Source organism: Saccopteryx bilineata, chromosome 4 (genome assembly GCF_036850765.1).
Source record: "Saccopteryx bilineata isolate mSacBil1 chromosome 4, mSacBil1_pri_phased_curated, whole genome shotgun sequence".
NCBI classification, from domain to species: domain Eukaryota; kingdom Metazoa; phylum Chordata; class Mammalia; order Chiroptera; family Emballonuridae; genus Saccopteryx; species Saccopteryx bilineata.
In genome coordinates, this window is record NC_089493.1 from 171882990 (window position 1) to 171905978 (window position 22989).

The 22989-nt window shown below is 45.4% G+C and overlaps 1 protein-coding gene across 4 annotated transcripts in view; it reads right to left on the bottom strand.

Moving 5' to 3' along the window:
• Nucleotides 1–271: 271 nt before the first annotated feature.
• PPP2R2B (protein phosphatase 2 regulatory subunit Bbeta) overlaps nucleotides 272–22989 on the bottom strand; it is a 457098-nt gene continuing 434380 nt past the window's right edge. For all 4 annotated transcript variants that reach the window (XM_066272897.1, XM_066272898.1, XM_066272899.1 and 1 more), the window contains 3 exons: nucleotides 13156–13325; nucleotides 3818–3909; nucleotides 272–1000 (listed from right to left, as the gene is read on the bottom strand). In XM_066272897.1, coding sequence (XP_066128994.1) covers nucleotides 721–1000; nucleotides 3818–3909; nucleotides 13156–13325 — 542 coding nt within the window. In that variant the 3' untranslated portion in view covers nucleotides 272–720. The remainder of the gene's footprint in view (nucleotides 1001–3817; nucleotides 3910–13155; nucleotides 13326–22989) is intronic.

Here is a 22989-nt window from a genome sequence, read left to right on the forward strand (position 1 = left end):
CATTCACAGTGTTTCCCAGCCAAACTCTCAGGCTGTTTCTATGGTGCTCACACACACACACACACAAAAACAAAAAACAAAAAACAAAACCAAAACAGTGTATCGGCATTGGTCCTTCCGTGTCCCCTTCACAGCCTCATGAGGTAAATCTCTGGCTCAAATAAAACTTAAAAAGAAAATGGCAAAAAGAAAAAAAAAATTGATGTAGAGACAGGAGATGCTGACCAGTTCTGGCTTTTCACAAAACAAAGGAGCATTTCTCTATAAAGAGTAGAGTAAACGGTGTTTATTTTTTTGTTTTTGTTGTTGAGTTTTTCAATCAAAGGGAATGGCTTAATTAAAAAAAAAATCTCTTTTTGCTTTAAATACTACAGACAACCTCATTTTTATCTCAGCAGACACCTAGTAACAAAACACGGGACCCACCAGAGAAAACTGGGCAAGGAAAGCATCAGAAATTCAGATCAACTATGGAAGAATGGCTGTTAGCGGGCAGCTCTCAATTCTAAACAGAAATGTCCCGGGACCTATCGGTTTGGACAAAAGTTTCTCAGAACTGGGGATCTGGGAAAGTTGGACTCCTTTTAATTCTACCCCAGTTGTTTGCTGTGTCAGGAAATTAAAAGTCAATGCATCAAATAAAGACCCAAAGAAACATTTAAAAACGTGTTTGACTAGTATTCAGTATGTGAGATTATTAAGGGATAATAACTTGTCCTCCTAGTTAACCTTGTCCTGGAATATATATAGGTTATTTGTAGCCGCCACTGCTATAATATTTTCTGAAGGATGCCAAGCTGTATGCAAGATCTTTTTGCTAAAGTCCAGGCTGTCGACGCTGATCTCGTCTTTTCTCCGCTTGCCTCCCACACACACTTTCCGCGGTTTCAGGATAGCCCGGGGTTTGCTGTTTTCCCTCGAGGCCTCCAGGGTAACATCCCGCTTGGTGTTTCGGTCAAACATCCTGAAGAAGTTGTTGTAGGAGCCAGTCATGATGACACTGCAAGGCAGAGGGGAAGTAGGGAGCAGTTGAGTGCCGTGAAGAAAGGCTGTCACCCATCCCTGTGTTGTCTCCCTAGAGCAGGAGTCAGGAACCTTATTGGCTGAGAGAGCCATGAACGCCACATATTTTAAAATGTAATTCCGTGAGAGCCATACAACGACCCGTGTACGTTAGGCATTATCCAATAAAAATTTGGTGTCCCAGAGGACAGCTGTGATTGGCTCCAGCCACCCGCAACCATGAACATGAGCGGTAGGAAATGGATTGTAATACATGAGAATGTTTTATATTTTTAACATTATTATTATTTTATTAAAGATTTGTCTGCGAGCCAGATGCAGCCATCAAAAGAGCCACATCTGGCTCACGAGCCATAGGTTCCCGACCCCTGCTCTAGAGCAAACACCAAGCTGGCGTATGGCACCGTACAGTTTTGTTAAGAGCAAACACATATGCAAACAGGTTCTCAAGAGTGACTGCTGCCTGCCTTTGGAGTCACTGAGAACAAGAAGCTGGGCTGGGCTTGGAAACAAGGATGTGGTCACCCTTCTTGTTAATTACTTCTGTGCCATACGTAGATTTCTTTCCATTCCTGGGCTTAGTGAAGGAGTGGTTTTAAGGACCCCAGCCCTGCCTTCCGGACCCTGGGATGGTGAGGCTAGAACAAGGTTAGGAAAGCAGGAGCACTTTGGAAACAATGAAGCAGTGTGCCTATTGAAAGCTGACCTCCAAGGCGTTCTGGTGACACAGGGGACAAACACTGAGGACAGCTCACTGACCCTGGCGCGTCCTCCCTCTGCTAAGCACTAGCTCCAAATTGGGCTTTTCATAATATAGATACTTATCTAATATCTGGATGTCCTCATGGTCTCACTTGGGAAGAGAGTAAACACATTTCCATTTTGAAAGGATTTGGGATGAGGAAACAAGATTTTCTAGTGGACAGGTGGTGTCTGTATTTTGCAAGAGTTGTTCATGCTCGGGGTGTGTGTGTGTGTGTCTATCTACATTTGACCAGGATGCTCTCCTGGAATGCCCAATGCCTCCTGGAAGCAAGGGGCTGAATCTTTTCTTAGTGGTGACAGGTTGGACATAGTGACAAGCTGAGGGGAGACAGTGCTCCTGGTGTAACAGGCTTCAGTGGCTGACCTGGGAGAGGCTGGTGAGGGGGGCAGAGCACAGCGTCTCATCTGTTTTCTGTGACTCGGGTGTGTAGAGAGGAGGAGGCAGACGGACAAGATCGGACCACAGCCAAGGAGCACGTGTCAGGGTGCTCCGTCAGCAGTGCCGAGCGAGCCATGGAGGGTTTGATGTTGTTACTCTGGCCAGGAAGCGGATGCTGTGAAATGGGTCAGTGAGCGGGGTCTTTTCCCCTGACCTCTTACTTCAGCTTCGTTATCCCATAGAGGAGATTGACAGGTGGGAAGTGAGTGACGCCGCATCGTCACAATGCTAGTAAGTGACAAAGTCAGGCCTCCAACCCACATCTGCCTGACTCCAGGGCAAAAGCCTTCAGCCGCCCGGCCTCACTGCCTCCCCCAACCACGACTCAGCTTGTTTTTAAATGGTATGAGAAAGTCTTCTTTTTGGGTGGGGGGAAACCCTGAACCCTGTCTGAATGGAGAGTAACATTTTCCAATTCTGATGTTATGGACAGAAAGTTGATCTTAGGATTCAAGCTCCAAACTTGTTTCTCTTGTCTCTACTACTGTGTGTGAACTGGGGTGGGTTACTGCACCTTGCTGAGCCCCAGTTTCCTCAACTGTAAAATGGGGATGATGAAAACACCTTTGTGGACTCATGGTCAAGATTACCTAACATAATGTGGGTGAAGGTTCCTGGGACACAGTAGCTAATAGTAAGTGTCATTTTTGCATCTAGAGTGAGTGGGGGGGGATGAGAGTAATGACAATATATAAATAATAATAAATATTTATAATTAATAATGTTAATAAGTAAATTATATAGAAATAAATAATAACAGAGTTGCGGCTAGCTTCTTGACCCCGTGGGAGCTTTGTTCATACATCACTGGTGCTTTGCCCTCCCCTCCCCCTGTCCTACACCAGCTGGGGGGTGTGACTTGGGTCCTCTGCTGTGTGGTGATTCCTTCCAGCCCTGCTAAGCGGAGGGCTGTCAGCAAAACAAGGGACAGAGACGCACGCGATCTCCGTGTGCTTTGCCACGATCAAGTTTCCGTGCTTCTAAGTCACAGTGTTATTGTGGGAGCTCGTAGGCCCTGCCGAGTTCTCCTGGAAGTCAGAGCATCATCCGTATTTGTCAAACTAAAAATGAACTATTGGGAGGTAATATGAAGTATTGTTGAAATCAAAGGCCTTAAAACAGTAATAAATCACGCTGAGGGAACGTGATAAATGGGGCCGGCTGGAACCCAGCTAATGAACCACAGGGGCCTTTGGTCAGGTCTGCACTAGCAGCTTCAAGAAATAATTTTCGATCTGGAGAATTTGCAGTCATGAGGACTATTCAGGCTGGAATTTGCTGCTGGGTTATTAGTGATCTTCATTTTTAGGCATGTGGGCCTCACTCTGGGGGTGGCCCACTGTGTGTAAAAGACAGGATTTTCTCGTTGATGTCAACTGGCCACCTGCGCTAGGCCTGAAAGAGGATTCCAGGGTCTCAGTACCTCCTTCCCTTCTCTCCAGGTCTGACCACAGGCTCACCCGGTGACCCACACAAGGCATCCCTGCCTTGGGTCTGACTTTGACATCCCGTTGGCTGCATCCCACTGAAAATAAACCACCCAGGGCCTCCGCCTTTGGAAGGCTCCCCAAGCCACTGAGCCTTTCTTACCTGTCTGACCCATTCCACACACACTCGAATTTATCAAAAATGCAGTCATTTTCGTAGAGGGAGCATAGTTTGCTGCGGAGGTAGTCATGAACCTGAGAAAGAAACACATCAACAGGGTCAGTTGTTTGAAACATTGATGGTTTCTGTGAATACCTTTGACGTGAGCTGTTAATGCTTTCAGTGTAGGCACTGGCCAGTTGGCTCAGTGATAGAGCATCAGCCCGGCGTATGGCTATCCTGGGTTCGATACCCAGTCAGGACACACAGAAGAAGCGACCATCTGCTTCTCTCCCCCACCCTCTCTCTTTCAACCCCTTCTCTCCCGCTTCCCCTCCCGCAGCCAGTGGCTCAGTTGGTTCAGGTGTCGCCCTGGGGTGCTGAAGATAGCTCGGTTGGTCTGAGTATCAACCCCAGATGGGGGTTTCCAGGTGGATCCCAGTCATGGTGCATGTGGGAGTCTGTCTCACTATCTCCTCTTCTCTTAATAATAATAATAATAATAATAATAATAAAAACATTCTTTTGGTGTAAATGTGCCTTGATCCAGATGGTCCTGGTCTGAATCCAGGCTTGGCCTTTCCAGCTGTGGGGTGTGAGGGTGGGTTGGTGAGCTGCTTACATGGTTAGAGGAATCAAACAAACTTGCTTAGAAGGACAGTGGCACAGAGCAGGGCCCATTAAGTGGTGGGTTCCCATTTTCTAAGTTGATTTGTTCACAGGCATTAGAGGACACCATTCATGCAACAACTATTTATTGAGTGACTACTGTGTGCTTGGGATAGAGCAGTGAACAAAATACCCTTGGTGTGCTACCCAGTGTGGGGCAGATGGCCAGTTTACACGGGCCCTTTGAGAAAGGAGGCAAGACTTCACACACAGTATCCCTGAGCCCACTGTGTTGTGATACGTCAGAGCATGAGGGCCAAGGCAGGGAGACCAGTTATACCCGGCTGGCAGACGTTGGCTTGGACCAAGGCAAAAGCCGTGGGGGAAGTAATCAGATCCTTGACATGTTTGGAGGGAGAAGTGATGGGAATTGTGGATGGAGCAGCTGTGAAGTGTGGAGAGAAAAACAGGTCAAGGATGGCTTGTGGACCTTCCTCAGAAGCACATGGAAGGTTGGAGTCGCCACGTTCATTTCTGGGTACGATAATTTGGAGATGTCTCCGTGAGAGGAACTGTCCAGAGTATTCTGATGTGGCAGGTGCTGTCCTGGAGCAGGTGGCACTCTCCCCTGTTCCTGTCTTTCAGTAAAATACATGGCGAGGATGTCAGCTGAAAGTGAGGAAGGGGACAGGGATGGCTGGGAAGGAGCGCAGACTTGCTGGGAGGCCCCGGGGGCCCCTGGACGTTGCTGGGTATGAAGTTTAAGGAGACTGGTGAGAATGACTGGGTGTTCTTCTCCAGCAACTCGGGTGTCGGTGCCAGACAGGCAGGTGAGTGAGGCTCAGAGGGTGGCACCCTTGGGCCACTCTTTCTCCGAGGGGAAGCCTTTCTGAGCCCAGGAGTCGGGAGAGGAAATAATACTAGACGTCACAGTCTGCTAGCTTCTTATTAGGGGAATTGAGCCATAAAACCACCTTTGGATGTAAGGACTTCATTTACTTCATTTTATTTTATTTATTTTTAATCGATTTTAGAGAAAGGAGAGAGAAAGAATGGTGGGGAGGAATGGGAAGCATCAACCTGCTTTTCATATGTGCCTTGACTGGACAAGCCCAGGGTCTTGAACTAATGACCTCAGCATTCAACTTTATCCACTGCGCCACCACAGGTCAGGCTCATTTGCTTCATTTTAATGGAGCATGAAGGTCAGGATATGATGTCATGTGTCCAGGATCACACAGGAAAGCAAATGACCGATCGGGAACTCAGCCCCAGCTTTCGGGTTCCAGAGCGCCTACTCGTGACTCCTCCAGCCAGCTGCCTCCCCCACGTGCTCTGCCTCATTAGCCTCACCTGACATGGGGTCTCAGTCCTACTGGGAAGCCACGATAATGGCCTGAGATGAGGCCCAGAGGGAGACCGAACTGGGCAACGGTAGAAGGATGTTATGAAAAGCATTGTTTCACTTTGTTTAGGTTTTGAGGGATGGTTCCATCTCCCTTTTCTTGCAGCTGGGCCCCTTCTCTCCTCTTGACTGCAGACTTCTGCGGGATGCTGTTCTCAGAGGCCCTGCTGTGTGCTCAGTACTGCACGAAGGCGGGAGGTAAGATTCAGTCCATGTTGCATTACATGTTTTGGGTATGTGAAGGCTCCCTGTATCGCTAAAGCTGCAAATTAATTTCCCCCACCTTTGCTCCCTCGTTTCCCCAAGGCTCTGGGCCTTGCCAGGTATCTGCTTCAGTGCTATGGTGACAAGGGACTCCTCTGTGGTGGGGCTTTTGGTGGGGAGGGGGGATGCCGGCGTGAGGCTTGTGTTCTGCACTTGGTGTCTCTGCTACAAATCAGCTCATTCTCCACCACCTTTTGGGCATGTTGGAGGTGACTCAGAAGGCCATTTCTTCTTGGAGGGAGGAAAATTTTGAGTGATTGTTAAGAATTTTAGGGCAAAAAGAGGGCCGATTCTGGGTCTTGACCAGGGGTTGGCAGACTTTTTCTCTCCGGTGCCATAGAGGAGTGTTTGTGCTTTCCGGGCCATATGGCCTCTGGTGGCCTCTGCCCTGGTCATGCAGAAATAGCCACAGGTGACATACACACAGATGAGCAGGGTTGTGTTCCAGGAAAACTTTATTTACAACGGGTGGTGGACAGGCCTGGCCTCTGGGTCCCGGTTTTGTTCACCCTGGTCTTGACTTTTCTCCTCCCTCCCCCAGAGCAGCACAGACCATCTTCTCAGAAGGTGATGGTGGTGTTCAGGGCATCAACTGGGGGTTGAACTTTTCTTCTGATGGCTGGAAGATCTTGACCTCAAGAACTGGTCTCGTTTCTAGAAAGTAAGTCTAATGGTGGCCTTGTCTTGCCTTTGTCACTGACTTGTTTCTGGGCTGTGTGTAGTGGAGGGGGGAGGGAGGAGAGGCGTTGGGCTTCAGGGGGAAGGATGCCAGGCTGGGAAGGAATCCAGTGGGCAGTGGAAGCCAAGTCTGCTCTCCAGCTCTGCTGTTGGAGGGAAGAGATGAGCAAAATAGATCCTCAGCCTCCCTGCCTCTCCTTCCTCTGATCTGGTATGGGGCCCTTTAAGACAAGGCACAGATGGGAGCAGTCTCAGAGGGAGAAGTAGGTTTTGAAAGCTCCAGGTTACACAGGTTTCTGTAAGGCAATTCCTCTCAGAGTCCCACCGCGGTCAAAGGTTTGTGATATTATAAGAGGGGCATAGAATAGCCTTTTGCTTCACTATAATCACCCAACTTTTGTCTCTTTTTTTTTGGTAGAAGTACCAAATATTGTCTATGAAATAATTAAGGTTTTGACAGGTAGGGAGGGGACAGAGCACTAGGTGTTTACCGAGGGCGGTGGGGTGCCTTTTAGGGCCTGACTCAGGCTGTCTGCTCCCGTGAGCCTGCCCTGGCCCCTCACCATTCACCTTTGGCATTTTGCTTCTAGAAGCACCAGGTGGGTAATAAGCGTCAAACTGTGTGGGCTTTGAAAGTGTGGGCCCATCAGCAGGAACCACAACACCAAGAACTCCATAAATGATCCTTTTAAAAAAAATTTATTTTTCAAATACAGTTGACATGCAATCTTATATTGGTTTCAGGGGCCCAACATAGTGATTAGACATTTATATACCTCATGAAGTGGTCACCCCAGTAAGCCTAGTACCCAATTGACACTGTACATACTTATTACAACATTACTGACTATATTTCCTTTGCTGTCCTTTACCCTCAGTGATTTGCAACCACTGGTCCGTGGACTGGTTCAGATCTGTGAAAGAATTAGCCACGCTGGTGTTGTATAAAGATATATCAGGGCGGCGAACTCTTTCGTGGCCTAGCTGTTGAGAATCACTGCTCTATATCCCTGTGACTATCCGTAAATGATTTCTGAATGACAAAAGTCAGGAAGAACTCAGGGGAAAACATCACCTGAAGCATTATTTTCTCTTCCTCAGCATGGAAAGCTGAGGAAGCTCCTGCCTGCCCCCAGCTGGGAGCCTCTGAAGGAAAAGAACACCCAGGAGGAAAGGTATGCTGCCTTTACGTTCTGTCATGAAAAGGCTTAGGCACCTAGGAAGCACCCTCCTCCATCTGAGGTGAGAAAAATGTAAGAAACAGCTCGATAGCAGGGCAAGAAAGAACTTAAAACCCATCCTATGTGATGCTTCTCGCTCTCCAGGTTCAAACTACTATTTCTTTTCTGTGTTCCTGTTTGCTGCGCTTGGCCTTTCTGACACTCAGCCGAGTCTCCCAGGACAGAGATTCTCAATTATGCACTCGTGAAAACCTGCTGCTGTGTAGGGAACGGTCTGCTCGTGAGGCCTAGCAAGAGGAAACGCTAGTGGTGTGTTTTTCTATTTCAGGGTTTGACAAAAGGGTCAGGGAGTATATATTGCAGGCTTTGTGGGCCACGTGGCCTCTGTCACCACCCCTCAGCTTTACCGTTGTAGCATGAAAGCAGCCATAGACAATGTGCAAAAACGATTGGGTATGGCTGTTTCAATAAAACTTTATTTACAAACACAGAAGTGGGGGCTGAATTTGGCTCACAGTTTGCCATACCCTGTTCTATTGGAAACCTTAAAAGCAGCTAATCATATTTACATCTACAGCTTCTTATGTATGGCAACGTGCTGAGCTCAGTGGATGTATAAAAATACACAGCAGGTGCACTGCCCAGCTCCCGCCCAGGGCAGGCATTCGTAATTGACTATGGCAGCGTTTCCCATTGGACCAGGGCTCACAGTCTTTTTCCAACAGTGTTCTAGACACTCAGTCAGCATTTATTTACCATCTCTGATATAGAGTATAAATGGAACAAAATTGCTTTGAGGGATGCCATCGAAGTTAAAATTCTGTGCTATTTCATTTCAATACATGTGCTTTGACACGTATTTCTCAGTGTGCTATGAAGGAGATTTCCAAGTCTTACCACTGGCTAAACAGTGTTTGAGAGCCATGATTTTTAAAATGGTGATTATTCTGGGTCACTGCCATGTTTTAAAAGCCTTTCCTTAAAATGAAGGTACTGTTGCTCTCCCCACTGCGTCACCCAATCCACTTTTCTCTCACTGAGGTTCTCCAGCAGGCCGCTGCTCCGTCAGGCCCACCCCCATGCAGGTTCTAGCTGACACGGCCTTCTCTTGTTGTGTGTTACGGCATGCGACAGCAGATGGTTTGGATGTGCAGCGGGGAGGAGCTCATTGTGTTGAGTGAAGATGAAGGGCTGTGAGTGAGAGCTTGGAGCAGGTGCTGGGCCCTTAGGTCTGGGTGTGCTTTGGGGGATCCTCAATATATAAGGGATGCTCTTTGAGCCACAGGGATAACCAAACTATCTCAACTCCATCTGTGACCTTGAATTCTAGTCCCCAGACCTTTTTATAGCACCCTCTTGAACTCACAATCATCAAAGTCCTTGGTGGCCTCCACCTCTTTTCTGAACTTTTCCTCCTTATTCTGATGGAAAGATCTGCTTTTCCAGAGGCTCCTCACATGGTGGCTGGACTTTTGTTCTCCAGTGACGGGGTGGCCTCCTTGGCCCTCTAGACAACTGTCCCTGCACGTAGTCCTCACCTCCTTTGGGTCATGCCAACCAACTCAACTTCCTGCTACCTATCCTCTTCACAGTCCCCAAAGGTTCTTTGAGTCCCTCTGCCTGGAAACAATTCTAGCCCCTCACTCTTCCTGCCATCATCCTTCAGTGATTCAGATACTCGCGTCTCTCAGTTACTTGGCCTCATCATTTTCTCTGAGCTTTGTCCTTTGCTTTCTCGGTCATACTGTCATTCCTATGAGTGTATTCCTTTAACAAGTATTGCTCTATTGCTACTTCCTCATTTGATCAATCCTTCCAATCCATTGATCTGATGACTTCCCTCTGTGCATTATTTTTCTCCTTCCCTGCCTTAGAGCCAGTGGTCCATCATCACAATCACTCCCTTATTATCTATATATCTCCCACAAACTTGCCTCTCACTCTGTTTGGCAAAACCCCCATCACTGGTTAAATTGAACTTTCTGTCCGTTCCCACCTGTACCAAGCACGGGGGGTGTGTGTGTGTGTGCCAGGCTGGGAGAAATGCATAATCACACAGCAAGTCTCACTTTCAATCAATAAAATAAACCTCAAGTGGCGCCCCGAGCAACCTGACATTTCCCTCATCAGTTCATCCCTTTGATGACTATTTCACACCTTTTCTTCTTCCTCACTCAGCTGATGCCCTTATTTTACTGAGAAACACGACATAGGAAGACATTGTGTTCTCATCACATAATTTACAAGTCTACTGCCCCTGGAATGACAGGCTCTTCTCTCTGTGATGGATGAAGTGTGTCCATCTAAAGGCCAACTCTGCAATGGACTGGCCCCCTCAAGGACTTTGTTCATTTAGCTGTCTCTCTCTCCACTGGCTGCTGCTTATCAGCATAAAACTTCCTTAAGCCTGTGTCCCATTTTTCTGTCCCCCTTCTATTCACAGTCTGTCTTGAAGCGACTCCAACCAGACATTCATTCGTCACCCTACCTACACCTCTTTCACTGAGGTTACCGTGACTCTCCATGTTACTACATCCAACGGTCACGTCTCAGTCTTTTCTTACTTGATTCAGCAACGGCACTTGGCAGTAGATTCCCTCCTCCTTGGGACAGTTTCTTCAGTTTTCTTTCTGCCTGACAGGCCACTTCTTCTTAAAATTTCTTGCCAAAAATTAATGAATGGGACTACATCAGACTAAGAAGTTTTTGCTCAGCAAGAGAAACTGATAACAAAATAAACAGAAAGCCAACTAAATGGGAAATGATTTTTTCAAACAACAGCTCAGATAAGGGCCTAATATCCAAAATATACAAAGAACTCATAAAACTCAACAACAAACAAACAAACAATCCAATAAAAAAATGGGAAGAGGATATGAATAGACACTTCTCCCAGGAAGAAATACAAATGGCCAACAGATATATGAAAAGATGCTCATCTTCTTTAGCTATTAGAGAAATGCAAATCAAAACGGCAATGAGATACCACCTCACACCTGTTCGATTAGCTGTTATTAGCAAGTCAGGTAATAGCAAATGTTGGAGAGGCTGTGGAGAAAAAGGAACCCTCATCCACTGTTGGTGGGAATGTAAAGTAGTACAACCATTATGTAAGAAAGTATGGTGGTTCCTCAAAAGACTGCAAATAGAACTACCTTATGACCCAGCAATCCCTCTACTGGGTATATATCCCCAAAACTCAGAAACATTGATACGTAAAGACACATGCAGCCCCATGTTTATTGCAGCATTGTTCACAGTGGCCAGGACATGGAAACAACCAAAAAGCCCATCAATAGATGACTGGATAAAGAAGATGTGGCACATATACACTATGGAATACTACTCAGCCATAAGAAATGATGACATCGGAACATTTACAGCAAAATGGTGGGATCTTGATAACATGATACGAAGCGAAATAAGTAAATCAGAAAAAAACAGGAACTGTATTATTCCATACGTAGGTGGGACATAATACTGAAACTAAGAGACATTGACAAGAGTGTGGTGGTTACAGGGGGGAGGGGGGAATGGGAGAGGGATAGGGGGTGGGGAGGGGCACAAAGAAAACAAGATAGAAGGTGACAGAGGACAATCTGACTTTGGGTGGTGGGTATGCAACATAATTGAACGACAAGATAACCTGGACTTGTTATCTTTGAATATATGTATCCTGATTTATTGATGTCACCCCATTAAAAAAATAAAATTATAAAAAAAAAAAAAAAAAAAAATCTCTTGCCAAATCCACTTCCTTGACCCAACATGTAAACACTGAGGTCTCAGGGCATAGTTCCCAACCTCTTCCTTTCTCTCGTTCTATTCATTTCCTATATGACCTTGTCCAGTCCTAGGGCTTTAAATACCCTCATATATTTTTCCTCTAGACTAGCTATATCCAGACTCACATTAAGCTGTCTACTGGCCATTTCTGAATGTTCAGCCAATTAAACCTGTCCAAAATTAAACTCCACGACCTCCTTATCCAAATAGAATGGCAGCTTCACTTCGCTCAGGACAAAAGCCTTGGGAGTGATGCTTGGAAATGTATCAAGGCTCTGGCCAGCTCCATCGCGGATACCATTATCTAAGCTACCAACACCCCTTGTCAGAATGTTTCAACAACTTCATCGCTGTTTTCTGTCTCCTCCCAGCACAACCAGAATATTTACTTTAAAACGTTAGTCGATGATGGAAATGTTCTGGAATTGGATAGTGGTGATGCTTCCACAACTCTGGGCACAGTCTGAAATGCACTGAGTTGTGCACTGCGAAAGGGCGAACACCATGGTATGTGCACTCTATCTCAAGAAGAAATATGTAAACCAAATTCCTCTGTCTAGAGTTCTCCACTTCTTTTTATCTAGCCCAAGACATTTCAAAATAAGACCAGTTTATTCCTGCCTCTTGACCTTTGTTTCCATTGCACTCTTGCCTGGAATTAGCTTCTCCAAATCCTTTCTTCCTCAAAGTCTAGTCTTTCTCTTAAAAAAAAACACACAAAAAACACCACCAAAAACCATTCTAAACAACAGCCTTCTCCTTTGTCCTTTTGCCAGTTAAGTCTACAAACAATCTGGGTGATTCTTAAGCCCCAAACCTCCACACAGTCTGCCTGATTCCTCTTCCCTCCACATGCAGCCAGCCAACAAACCTCGCAGGCCCTCCATCTACCTGCATGCCACCGTCCGGCCCAAATGGCCATCAGCGCCTCCTCCCTACATTCCTTCAAACTGCACAGTGAAACACCATTCTGAACACTCCACATTTCTCCTGCTTCCAGGCCTTTCAACACACGACTTGAAGTACAATTTTTCTGGCAAGGTGATGGTAATCAGGACTCAGCTGAAGGGTCACCTCTTCCGGAGAACCTTTTTCCCCAGGGTGGGCTCCCAGCACTCAGTCTCACCTCTTTCATTACCACACACCTACGTCCCTGTCCTCCTCTCTCCCAGCCTGTCAGCTCCAGCGGGGCAGGAGCATGTCTGTAGCTATGGTATTCATCGCACAGGAAGTGCTTGGTATGGGATTAAATTAAGTTCTGGCCCCTCCGTTTGCACCCTTGTCTTAAATTTAGTGGCACCCACAGGCTGTACCATTTTAATTTTTCTGCATTGTAATAAGCCTTTGTGGGCAGAGGCTGACTTGGAAGCCCACCCACCAAGGAAGTGTGCAGGACACGTGTGTGGAGTGGTCTGTACCTGGTAAGTCTCGATGGGGCGGTTTTCCATGTTGAGATCCCAGACTTTAACGGTCAGATAGTCCCTGGTCATGATATACCTCCCACTGTGGCTGAACTTCACATCCGAAATCGAAGAGATGATTTCAGAGAAAAATGACCTGTTGCTTGGATCTTCCGGCTCTTCAAAAACTGCAGGATGAAAGCAAGACAAGATGAATTTAGCACATACTTATCCATGGACTCTGACACGTTCAGGCTGCTGGTCTAACGGGGAGCCGGGCTGGCATCTGTAGGGTGTAAGTTGCTAACAGAGACCTGGCTGCAGACACAGCTGTCACTGGTTTCTGACTTTTCTGTCTTCTGGAGGACTGGCATGGGACCTGTCTCATCCACTCATTTGGCTCTGATCATTTCCAGGCTTCAGGTCTATGTATCCAAATGCTCTTCACATTTCCCCTTGTTTCTGGGTGTCACTCTACAAACCAAAACCCGGGGTCATCCTAGATGCTTAAATAAACAAAGTTTTACAGCCTTACCAAGATACAACTTGTATACCATAAAATTTGCTTATTTAAAGATTGTATATAGCTCTGGGTTTTTTTTTAGTATAATCACACAACCATCGCCACAATCAAAATTTAGAACATTTTCATCCACCCCCTCAAAAATGTACCATATCATTAGCAGTTACTCCCCCTTCCTTGTCCCTACAACCCCCAGGATACCCCTAATCTCTTTTCTGGTTTTGTGAAATTACCTATTTTGGAAATTCCACATACATGGAATTGTACAGTGTGAGGCCTTTTGTGCCTGACTGGTTTCCTAGCATTATGTTTCAAGTTCAGCCATGCCACAGCCTCCATCAGTATTTCATCCCTGTTCATGGCTGAATAGTAGTCCACAGTGCAAATATACTACATTCTCCTTATTAGTTCATTAATTATAGACACTTCGGTTGTTTCTGCTTTTTGGCTATTATGAATATTCATGCACAAGTTTTTATATGGACATGTGTTTTCATATCCCCTGGATCACGATGTTTAATAATGGAGCTTTGCTGCCAGATTGCCATTTATTATTGGGTGATCTTGGGCAAATTTTACTGTGTCTGCAATGTTTTTTGTATACAGAGTGGGGCAATAATAGGTTTATAGTTGTTCGTGTGGAAAATACAGCAATTAATGAATACAAGAGTAAGCTGTGTTTTGCATACGCACGACTGTAAACCTACTTTGGCCCCATCCTGTATAGTGTTCATTTGCTCAGATACTTGGGCACCTACCATCTCTCAGTAGCTTCAGCTCCTTTCCACTTACAGGAATAAAAGACACGGCTCCACAGTTTGATACTGGGCCTGCAATAAGCTGCTTTACCTTGTCTACTTTGATTTTGAACTTCTCTGGTTCAACTGAGTGCACAGAATATATCTTGATGTTTTCCATTCCTACGCTTTGCCTGATCAACCCTTCTTCATTGATTCAAATGCTTCATCTTTTACATATTATTGTATTTTAGGCCCAAATGATCTTTTCTCTGAAGCCCCGTCATACTTGGTCTGGCTCATTCATTTAGCATGTGCTCAGGGACTCTCACAGTGAAACCATAATTTGGTGTGGGAATGCAGACTGGTGTAACCACTGTGGGAAACAGTATGGGGTTTCCTCAAAAAGTTAAAAGTGGAACTGCCTTTGACCCAGTAATCCCACTTCTGGGAATTAGTCTAAGAATCTTGAAACACTAATTCAAAAAGAATACATGCACCCCTATAGTTGCTGCAGTGTTATTTACAATAGCTAAGAAGCAACTGAAGTGCCCACAGTAGATGAGTGGATAAAAAAGCTTTGGTACATTTACATTACATTCACAATGGAATACTACACAGCCATGAAAGGAAGGAACTCTTACCTTTTGTGACAACATGGAAGAACCTGGAGAACATTATGCTAAGTGAAATTAGCTGGTCAGAGAAAGACAAATGCTATATGATCTCACTTTATGTGGAATCTAATAATCAAATTAAACTGATGAACAAAGCAGAAACAGAGGCATGGGTACGTGGAACAGACTGATGGCTGTCAGAGGGCAGGGGTGAGAGGGGACTGGATGAAAGAAGGTGAAGAGGTTGGTCAAAACCCATAGACACAGACAACAGGGCGGTGACAGAGAAAGGGGTGGGGGAGGGGATGGAAGGAGACTTTGGGGCAGAGGGCAAACAATGTGGTGTGCAGATGGTGTTTTATTGAGCTGTACACTGTTTGATTTTGCGAACCAGTGTCATCCCAATAAATTCAATTAATAAAAAAATTATTTAATAATCCACGAGTTTGTCTTATCTCAACGAGGATGTGAACTTGAGGGCAGGATTTTGGTTTTTCTTATCTTTGTATTGAGAGTTTTACGTGCAAATATTCAATAAATATTTGTTGCTTGATTGGAACCAAAGCCAGACAAATTAATGAATTCTTTGCCTTTGGAGTGCTTGGCATATGTGATGTCAAGCTATACATATTTGCCAATATTCAATTATTTTTGATTCCCAACAACGGCATTTGAGTATGGTCTACTTACTGAGTGTTTGGTTCAGCCTAAACTTGTGATACAAACACCAGCCTGCAGGTTGCTGAGTGAACTTGCCCTCCAAAGCTCCCTATTTCCTGCCTGCTCGATGCACACACAGGATCAAATTCCAAGTAGAAAACCTAAGAATATAGAGTTCTCTTTCAAACCTTATTAAGCCACCAGTCAAACCAAATATACTTCTTTTCACAGAACCCTTTAAGAGAACAACAAAACAATGGATCAATCAGAATTGAACTTGAGAATTAAAAAAAACCCACTGGAACAGAAAACCATGAGCTCATTATAGGCTCTGACCAATGTCTCGGCCTGTGGTCTTATCTGTAGTATTTCGATCAGGCATTAACGAAGGCCCTCCCTGGCTTCTGATTGGAATCCTCCTAGATGAGAACTACATTTCCACATTAGCTTTGATTTAAGGCAATCTCATGAGGACTGGGGACTTAGAAACAGCATGCACATCCCAGGAAAAAGACATCTTAACAGAGAGGAGGGGGGGTCTTGAGGCTTGGTCAGCAGATGTACGGGCGGGGCCAGCTCGAGGCAGGAAGTGGGAAGGGCTTAAATGGCGCTGGAGTCCATCCGTTCCTGCCTCTGTCACCAGCAGTTGACTTTTCCTTTAGTGCCCTGAGATTGTTTTCCCAGCTGCAAAAAAAAGTTATCTGTGGCTTGACACATATGCTTGGCACCTGGTAGGTTCTCAATGAATGTTAGTTGCTATTTTTATCATCATTAGCATGCACTGCTTCTGTATTGGCCAATCATGTTTCACTCATCAAGAATCTTGAGAATTTGAGACCCAGGACTACAGAAATGGTGGGCTATTTAAATTACGTCAAGACTACCTGACCAGGTGGTGATGAGGTGGATAGAGTGTCGGCCTGGGATGCTGAGGACCCAGGTGTAAAACCCTGAGGTCGCCGGCTTGAGCCTGGGATCAGAGACATGACCTCATGGTTGCTGGCTTGAGCAGGGGGTCACTGGCTCAGTTGAAGACCTACGGTCAAAGCACGTATGACAGCAATCACTGAACAACTAAGGTGCCGCAACTGAGAGTTGATGCTCCTTATCTCTCTCTCTCTCCCTGCCTGACTGTCCCCCTCTCTCAAAAAAATAAAATAAAACATGTAAAGACTGTTTACGAGAAATCTGTTCTCCAAACACGTGGCATATTGGGGGGCCAATGTAGCAACACTGTAAGGCCTCAAAATGACACCCCCAGAAGACGAAGGTGAAATAAAAGGAAATTCTTTAATCAGCTCATAACTAATTATCTCTATTCTGTCCTCTTCTCACAGAGGATAACATGCCAGCACAGCACTCTGCTGTCCATGACCCTTCTATGCCTATCCAGGTTTAATGTCAGCTTCGTGAATTCTTTTCACTCACATTAAATAACATTTAATAGTGTTAATAATGACTGTTTATGGGAAGCCTATTACATTCTAGGCCCTGTGCTTCACAGGCTTTATCTCACTGCACCCTCATAACAATACTCTGGAGTAGGACTGATGAGTCCTTATTTAACAGGCGTGAAGAATAAAAGCACAGAGAGAGGTTTTGTAACCCGCCCAAGGATACCCAGCAGAACTGTGTTTCGAGCAATGGCCTGACTTCAGAGTCTTTGTTCTTAATCATGACAGACTTCTGCCTTGTGCCACGAACAAGTAGAAGCTGTGAGAAGACTCCAGGGAGACTCGATAGAACTACGGAATTGGAAAGCTGGAAAGGCTCCGAATGACTAGTCCCACACTATCCTTTTCTACAAAGTCCACTTCAAAACCCTAAGAGGCATGGTTTCTACACCAAGCACTCATGAGTTCAAGCCAGACATGACTGTGGGCAAGAATGAGGTGGGAACCCCAGGCCCCCACTGAGACCCTCGCCATGAGCAGCCCAGCCCCCATGCCATCTCTCACCCCCCAGCTCTAATCCCTGTGGCCTGTAAGCAGGAGGCAACCTTTTCTCCCACTGCCCCTTTATCTCAGCTTATGGACCCGGACATTTCATTTCTTTCATTTGTCTCCTCTAATAGACCACAAACTCTACCAGGGCAGCCCCCCCCCCCCCCCCCCCCGTCACTTCTGCTCTGTTCCTTGGAACATAGGAGGTGCTCAGTAAATATGTGTTGAGTGAATATTGACTGCCACCATTTTGATCTCAAGTGAAAATAATACCTCCCTATTAATTTAAATAGGTCCTAAAATAACTCCTAAGCAATGCTTTCTTCACTGCAAATTTGTTTCTTTGAGGTCCTTGAAAAGAATGAAAAAAATACATGCTATAGGAAGTCATCTGTGACTCAAGGTTTTTATTAATTCAGGCTGAGTAATGATTTGTGAGCTATTGAAGTATTGTATTTTTTGTGGACGGATGTTCAACACTTAGCACATTACCTAGAACATACAAAGAAACAGCATTGGTTGGAGGGACGCATGCCAGGCCCTGTACTAAATGCCAAGGACCCAAGGAAGAAGGTGGACCCAGCTTTACTGTCATGGTACTCACATCTTGAGGGAGAGACAAAATGTTAAACAATGACACAAATGCTGTTACGGGCGTGAGTGGGATTTTACTGTATTCACAGAGGGGACTAAAGGTGCCAGGGAAGCAGTTAGTGACAAGCAAATGGAACATCACTGTGTGTTCCGTGTAAGTTACTGAAAGCGTGGTACAAAAGGACCTACTGCTTGAGTGACAGATCTTGAGACAAATCAAACTTGGTATTTCTCCCGGAGCCCCTTGGCTTGGCATTAGAAATCCTGCTGACTGGCAGGGTTTCCAGCTAGCTTCCAGAAAAGAAAGATATCAAGAGAAGACCGGAAGGGAACCATAGTGGAGCGAGGATGGCTTTGGTCTCTTTGTGAGGAAGCAGTCTGGATGAGAATCCTGAGGGTCCACATCTAGTCGCTCGGATGTGTCAGATTCATCGCAAGGAGGGAGCGTGAATCTTGTATTATCTTGGATAATAACAGTAACAAAGCATGGTAATGACATCTGCATCATCTCTTGATCCCCACACTTTGCAGGCACTATCCCATTTAACACTCAAACTCAGGAGGAAGGTCCTCTGACTGCCCTTACTTATAGATGAGACTGAGCAGGAGAGGCTGCGTCACTTGTCCAGGATCATGAAGCTCAAGAGCAGTTGAGGTGGGCTTTCGACTGACCAGCTGTTGGCCATTTTTGCTGCCAACACAGCCAGGCCTGCTGTGCTTTGTAAACGTCACCTCTCTGTTCAAACAGTCCAGTTAAACTGGGCGCCCTCGTGTTCCAGCTAGACCTTGTGCCTCAGCTCCCCCTCGCTTCCTCCTGTGCGAGGGAGGAAAGAACGTCATGGGATCTTGGAAAGAACGTCAGACTGGGGCCAGGGATGCTGGGTTGGAATCCAGTCTGGAACCAAACTAGCTGGTTTTTAACAACACTTTCTGTCTGTTGAGTCCTTAGGCCGTGTGCCTTATGTGTATTAACTCATTCAATATTCATAGATATTATTTCCCTTTTCCACAAATCAGCCCAGTCAACTCAGGCACAGAGCTTCTATAGCTAGTAGGAGGCAAAGCCAGGATTTGAACTTGGTCCGCTTCTAGCCTATGCTCCTAACCTCTGTCCCACTGCCTCTCCTTTGAATGACTGGGCAACTGTCAACTCCGGAGCCCTGTTTCCTTGTGTGTAATTTGAAAGAGGCAGGATTGCCAACCAGCTCCCTCCCAGCTCTTAGATGAGAAGGTCTGTAAAAGTCCACTCTTCTTATCTTTCATTTTCCCTCTACTGGTCCCTGTGGCTGTACGGTGGCCTTCCCAAAGTGCTGTCAGCAGCATGACCTGCTTACGATCCAGCAGGTATTCCAGATCCTGAGGTCAGCGTGCTTGGGAAGCTCCTGCCTGGTCTGGGGGACTGAGAATGTAACCTGCTCATTAAAGGTGCTCAGAAGTCCTGCAGGGAAAAAAGAACATTCTTTGCTCCAGGTTTCTAAACCTTTGCACTGTTGAATTTTGGGCCAAATAATTCTTTGTTGTTGGAGTGTTATAGGAGGTATAGCAACATCCCTGGCCTCTACCCACTAAATCTGCAATCCCCAGCTGTGATAACCAAACGTAGTTATCACATATTCAGATAGCACCAGCTGTGCCTGAGGGGGCATGGTTGTCCATGGCTTCAATCTGCTTCCAAATCTTGTTTGCTCACAGCTCTTCCCTTCCCACTATTACACTTTAATTTACTTATTTATAGAAAACCACTTGCAGCCCAGTGTTTCTCTAGTACAGAGTCGCTTACAACACACTTTGGGTGGCAATATTATAGTCAAAAGCAACTGATACTTTTAAATTCCATAGGCTCTACAATAGTGCCCTTTATCCGTGGGAGTTTATGCTCTAAGACCCCCAGTGGATGCCTGAAACCATGAATAGTACTGAGCCCTGTCTATACTATGGTTTTTCCTCTCTGTACACAACTATGATCAAGTTTAATTTATAAATTAGGCTAAGTAAGAGATGAACAACAATAAGCTAGAACAATATACTGCAATAAAAGTTATGTGATTATGATTGCTCTCTCAAAATGTAATACTGTACTGAACACACAGTGTGGATACACTCAATAAGGGGATGGTTTATGCACAGATAGGACGGACCAAGTCCGCACAAGGTGTCCGCACTCAACTTGGAACCGTGCGCAATTCAAAACTTATGACTTGTTCATTTCTGGAATTTTTCATTTAGTATTTTAGGACTGCTATTAAGCACAGGTAACCGAAACCATGGAAAGCTAAACCGAGGATGAGGGAGAAACACTGTATTAAGTGTCCTGGGCAGACACTGCTGTGTGCTGTAATGTGTGCAGAGACCAATAGGTCTCCACAGAACTGAAAGGATCTCGTGTCTGGTGCTGTCCCTCAGGGTGCTTGACACAGGGCTATTCACCTGAAAGGGTTCAGATGACAAGGAATAGATGAGGCCCCAGAATCCTGGGAAAGAGTGGAAACCACAAATAAGAGGAAGCGTTAAGACGAAAACTGCCAACTTTAGAGAAACCTGAAGCTAAAACTACATTCATTACAATTGGGTTGAGAATGGCCAGGAAGCAGGCAGTGTGCTGGCTGGTGGGAGAGTCCCAGAACAGAAGAGAGCACGGAGGGGAGACCATAGGGAAAGGCTGTCTCTGGGGGAGGCGCCTTCCCCTGGGCCTCACACTGGACACTGCATGGGAACTCATGTCCACGCTGAAGGGTCAGGAGGGCACCCCAGGCCACAAAGCTGATCCTGACGGCTTCCTCACACTCCTTCCCATACGGGGTGGTGGCTAAGAGTGTAGGCTACTCCAAGCTTAGCAGGCTTGGGTTGAACCCGGGCTCTGTTGCTTTAAGTCACAAAGCCTTGGATAGGTGGCTTGGCTCCTTCCAAGCTTCCTTCTCTGTCAAGTGCAGATGGGAGGAGTGTATACCTTCTGCGCTGGTCATGGGACAGCTGAGTGCTTTCATGTCAGGCACCTGCACTGTGCCCGTGCCCAGAAACACAGGGAAGTCAGCGGCAGTGCACACGTGCGTGCTGTGTAAGGCAAGCTTCATATGAGACGAGTCCAAAAGCCCGAGGTGTTTTTCCACTGGGGCCAGATCTGAAGAGCTACCAGTTGTAAATTGATTTCTAGGTCTCCGAACTGGGCTGTCACACAGACACACAATAGCTTGACTCTGGACCCATCAATGGAAATTCACCTTTCTTGGTACAAGTGTGCTTCATTTGGTGCCGAACAATGTCCCCTCCGCCCTGGCTTTGATGATTCAGGCAAACGAGAGGGAGAGTACAGGAAACTAGGCAGGGCAATGGGAAGGTTTGTTCTTGATAGAAAAGGAACCACGCACAGGGTTTTAAATTGCTCGCTTCTGTTGACATGTCTTCTATACAGAGAAGTGGGCGTGCTTTTCCATTTGGAGACATGGTCGGCAGTCTCCCCATAACAGGGACACACAACTGGCAATTTTCCTACAGAGCGAGGCAGATGGCAATTTTCCTTCAGAGATAAGCATGCAACAGCTTTGCCCCTGGAGAGAAAAGGCTTGGCAATTGAGATGCAGCCAGTAATTTATACTATACAGAAGACACATCCAACAATTTTTGCCCAATGAGAGAAACAGCCAATGATTTTCCCCACAGAGAGTAAGAACTCCCTCAGATGGATGATGTTGGCCTCTATCCAGCTGAGGACAGCGAGAGAAGAAGTTTAAGATTTAATTAGTGGCTACTGTACTACCATGGGCCTCATGATATTGTCTCTAGACATGGGCTGGAGACGGGGAACTTGGATCACACTAAGACTCAGAGGATTCTGAATTGGGAAACAATGATGCCATGTTGTTAAACCCAAATGTCAATAGTGAACAAGGATAGCAACACAATACATAGTATCATGGAGAATGAGCAGTTAAACTAGAAGGGACTACATTGGTCCCTATTGCATAGCCATTTTCAAAATACTTCTATATACATTATACTTCATAAATATCTCCAAGTAATTATTCAAAGTTAAAGAATAATGTCTAAAACTTATTTTTCCAGATAGAAAAAAAAAAGGGACCAAAATGCCCTGGGTAGAGAAATGATAGACAGTCTGTGCTGGGGTGATCAGGGCTGGAGTGACCAGGAAAAGCTTAAGAACGTGTCAAACCTTAAATGATCAATTGATCAATAAGCTCTGGATAGGAGAAGTCAGCAAACTTGTAAAGAGTCAGATAGTAAATGTTTTAGGCTTTGCCAGTCATTTGGTCCTTGTTGCAACTACTCAGCTCTGCATCTGTAGTGTGAAAGCAGCATAGCCACAATGTAAACAGATGAGTGTGTATTTCAATAAGGTTCTACTTAGGGACACTGAAATGTCAATTGCAGCTAATTTTCATGTGTCATGAAACAGTATTCTTTTGATTTTTGTTCAATCATTTGAAAATGTAATAGCCTCATTCTGAAAGAACAAAGTTGAAAGTATCATGCTTTCTGACATCAAACTATACTACAAGGCTATTATAATCAAAATAGCATGGTATAGGTATAAAAACAGACGTGTAATCAATAGAACAGAGTAGAAAGTCCAGAAATAAACTCAAACCTATATGATTAATCTACAACAAAGAATGTAAGAATATACAATGGGGTAAAGACAGTCTCTTTGATAAACAGTGTTGGAAAACTGGACAGATATATGCAAAAAAAAAAAAAAAAAAAAAAGAACCTAGACCACTTTATTACACCATATACAAGAAAAAACTAAAAATGGATTAAAG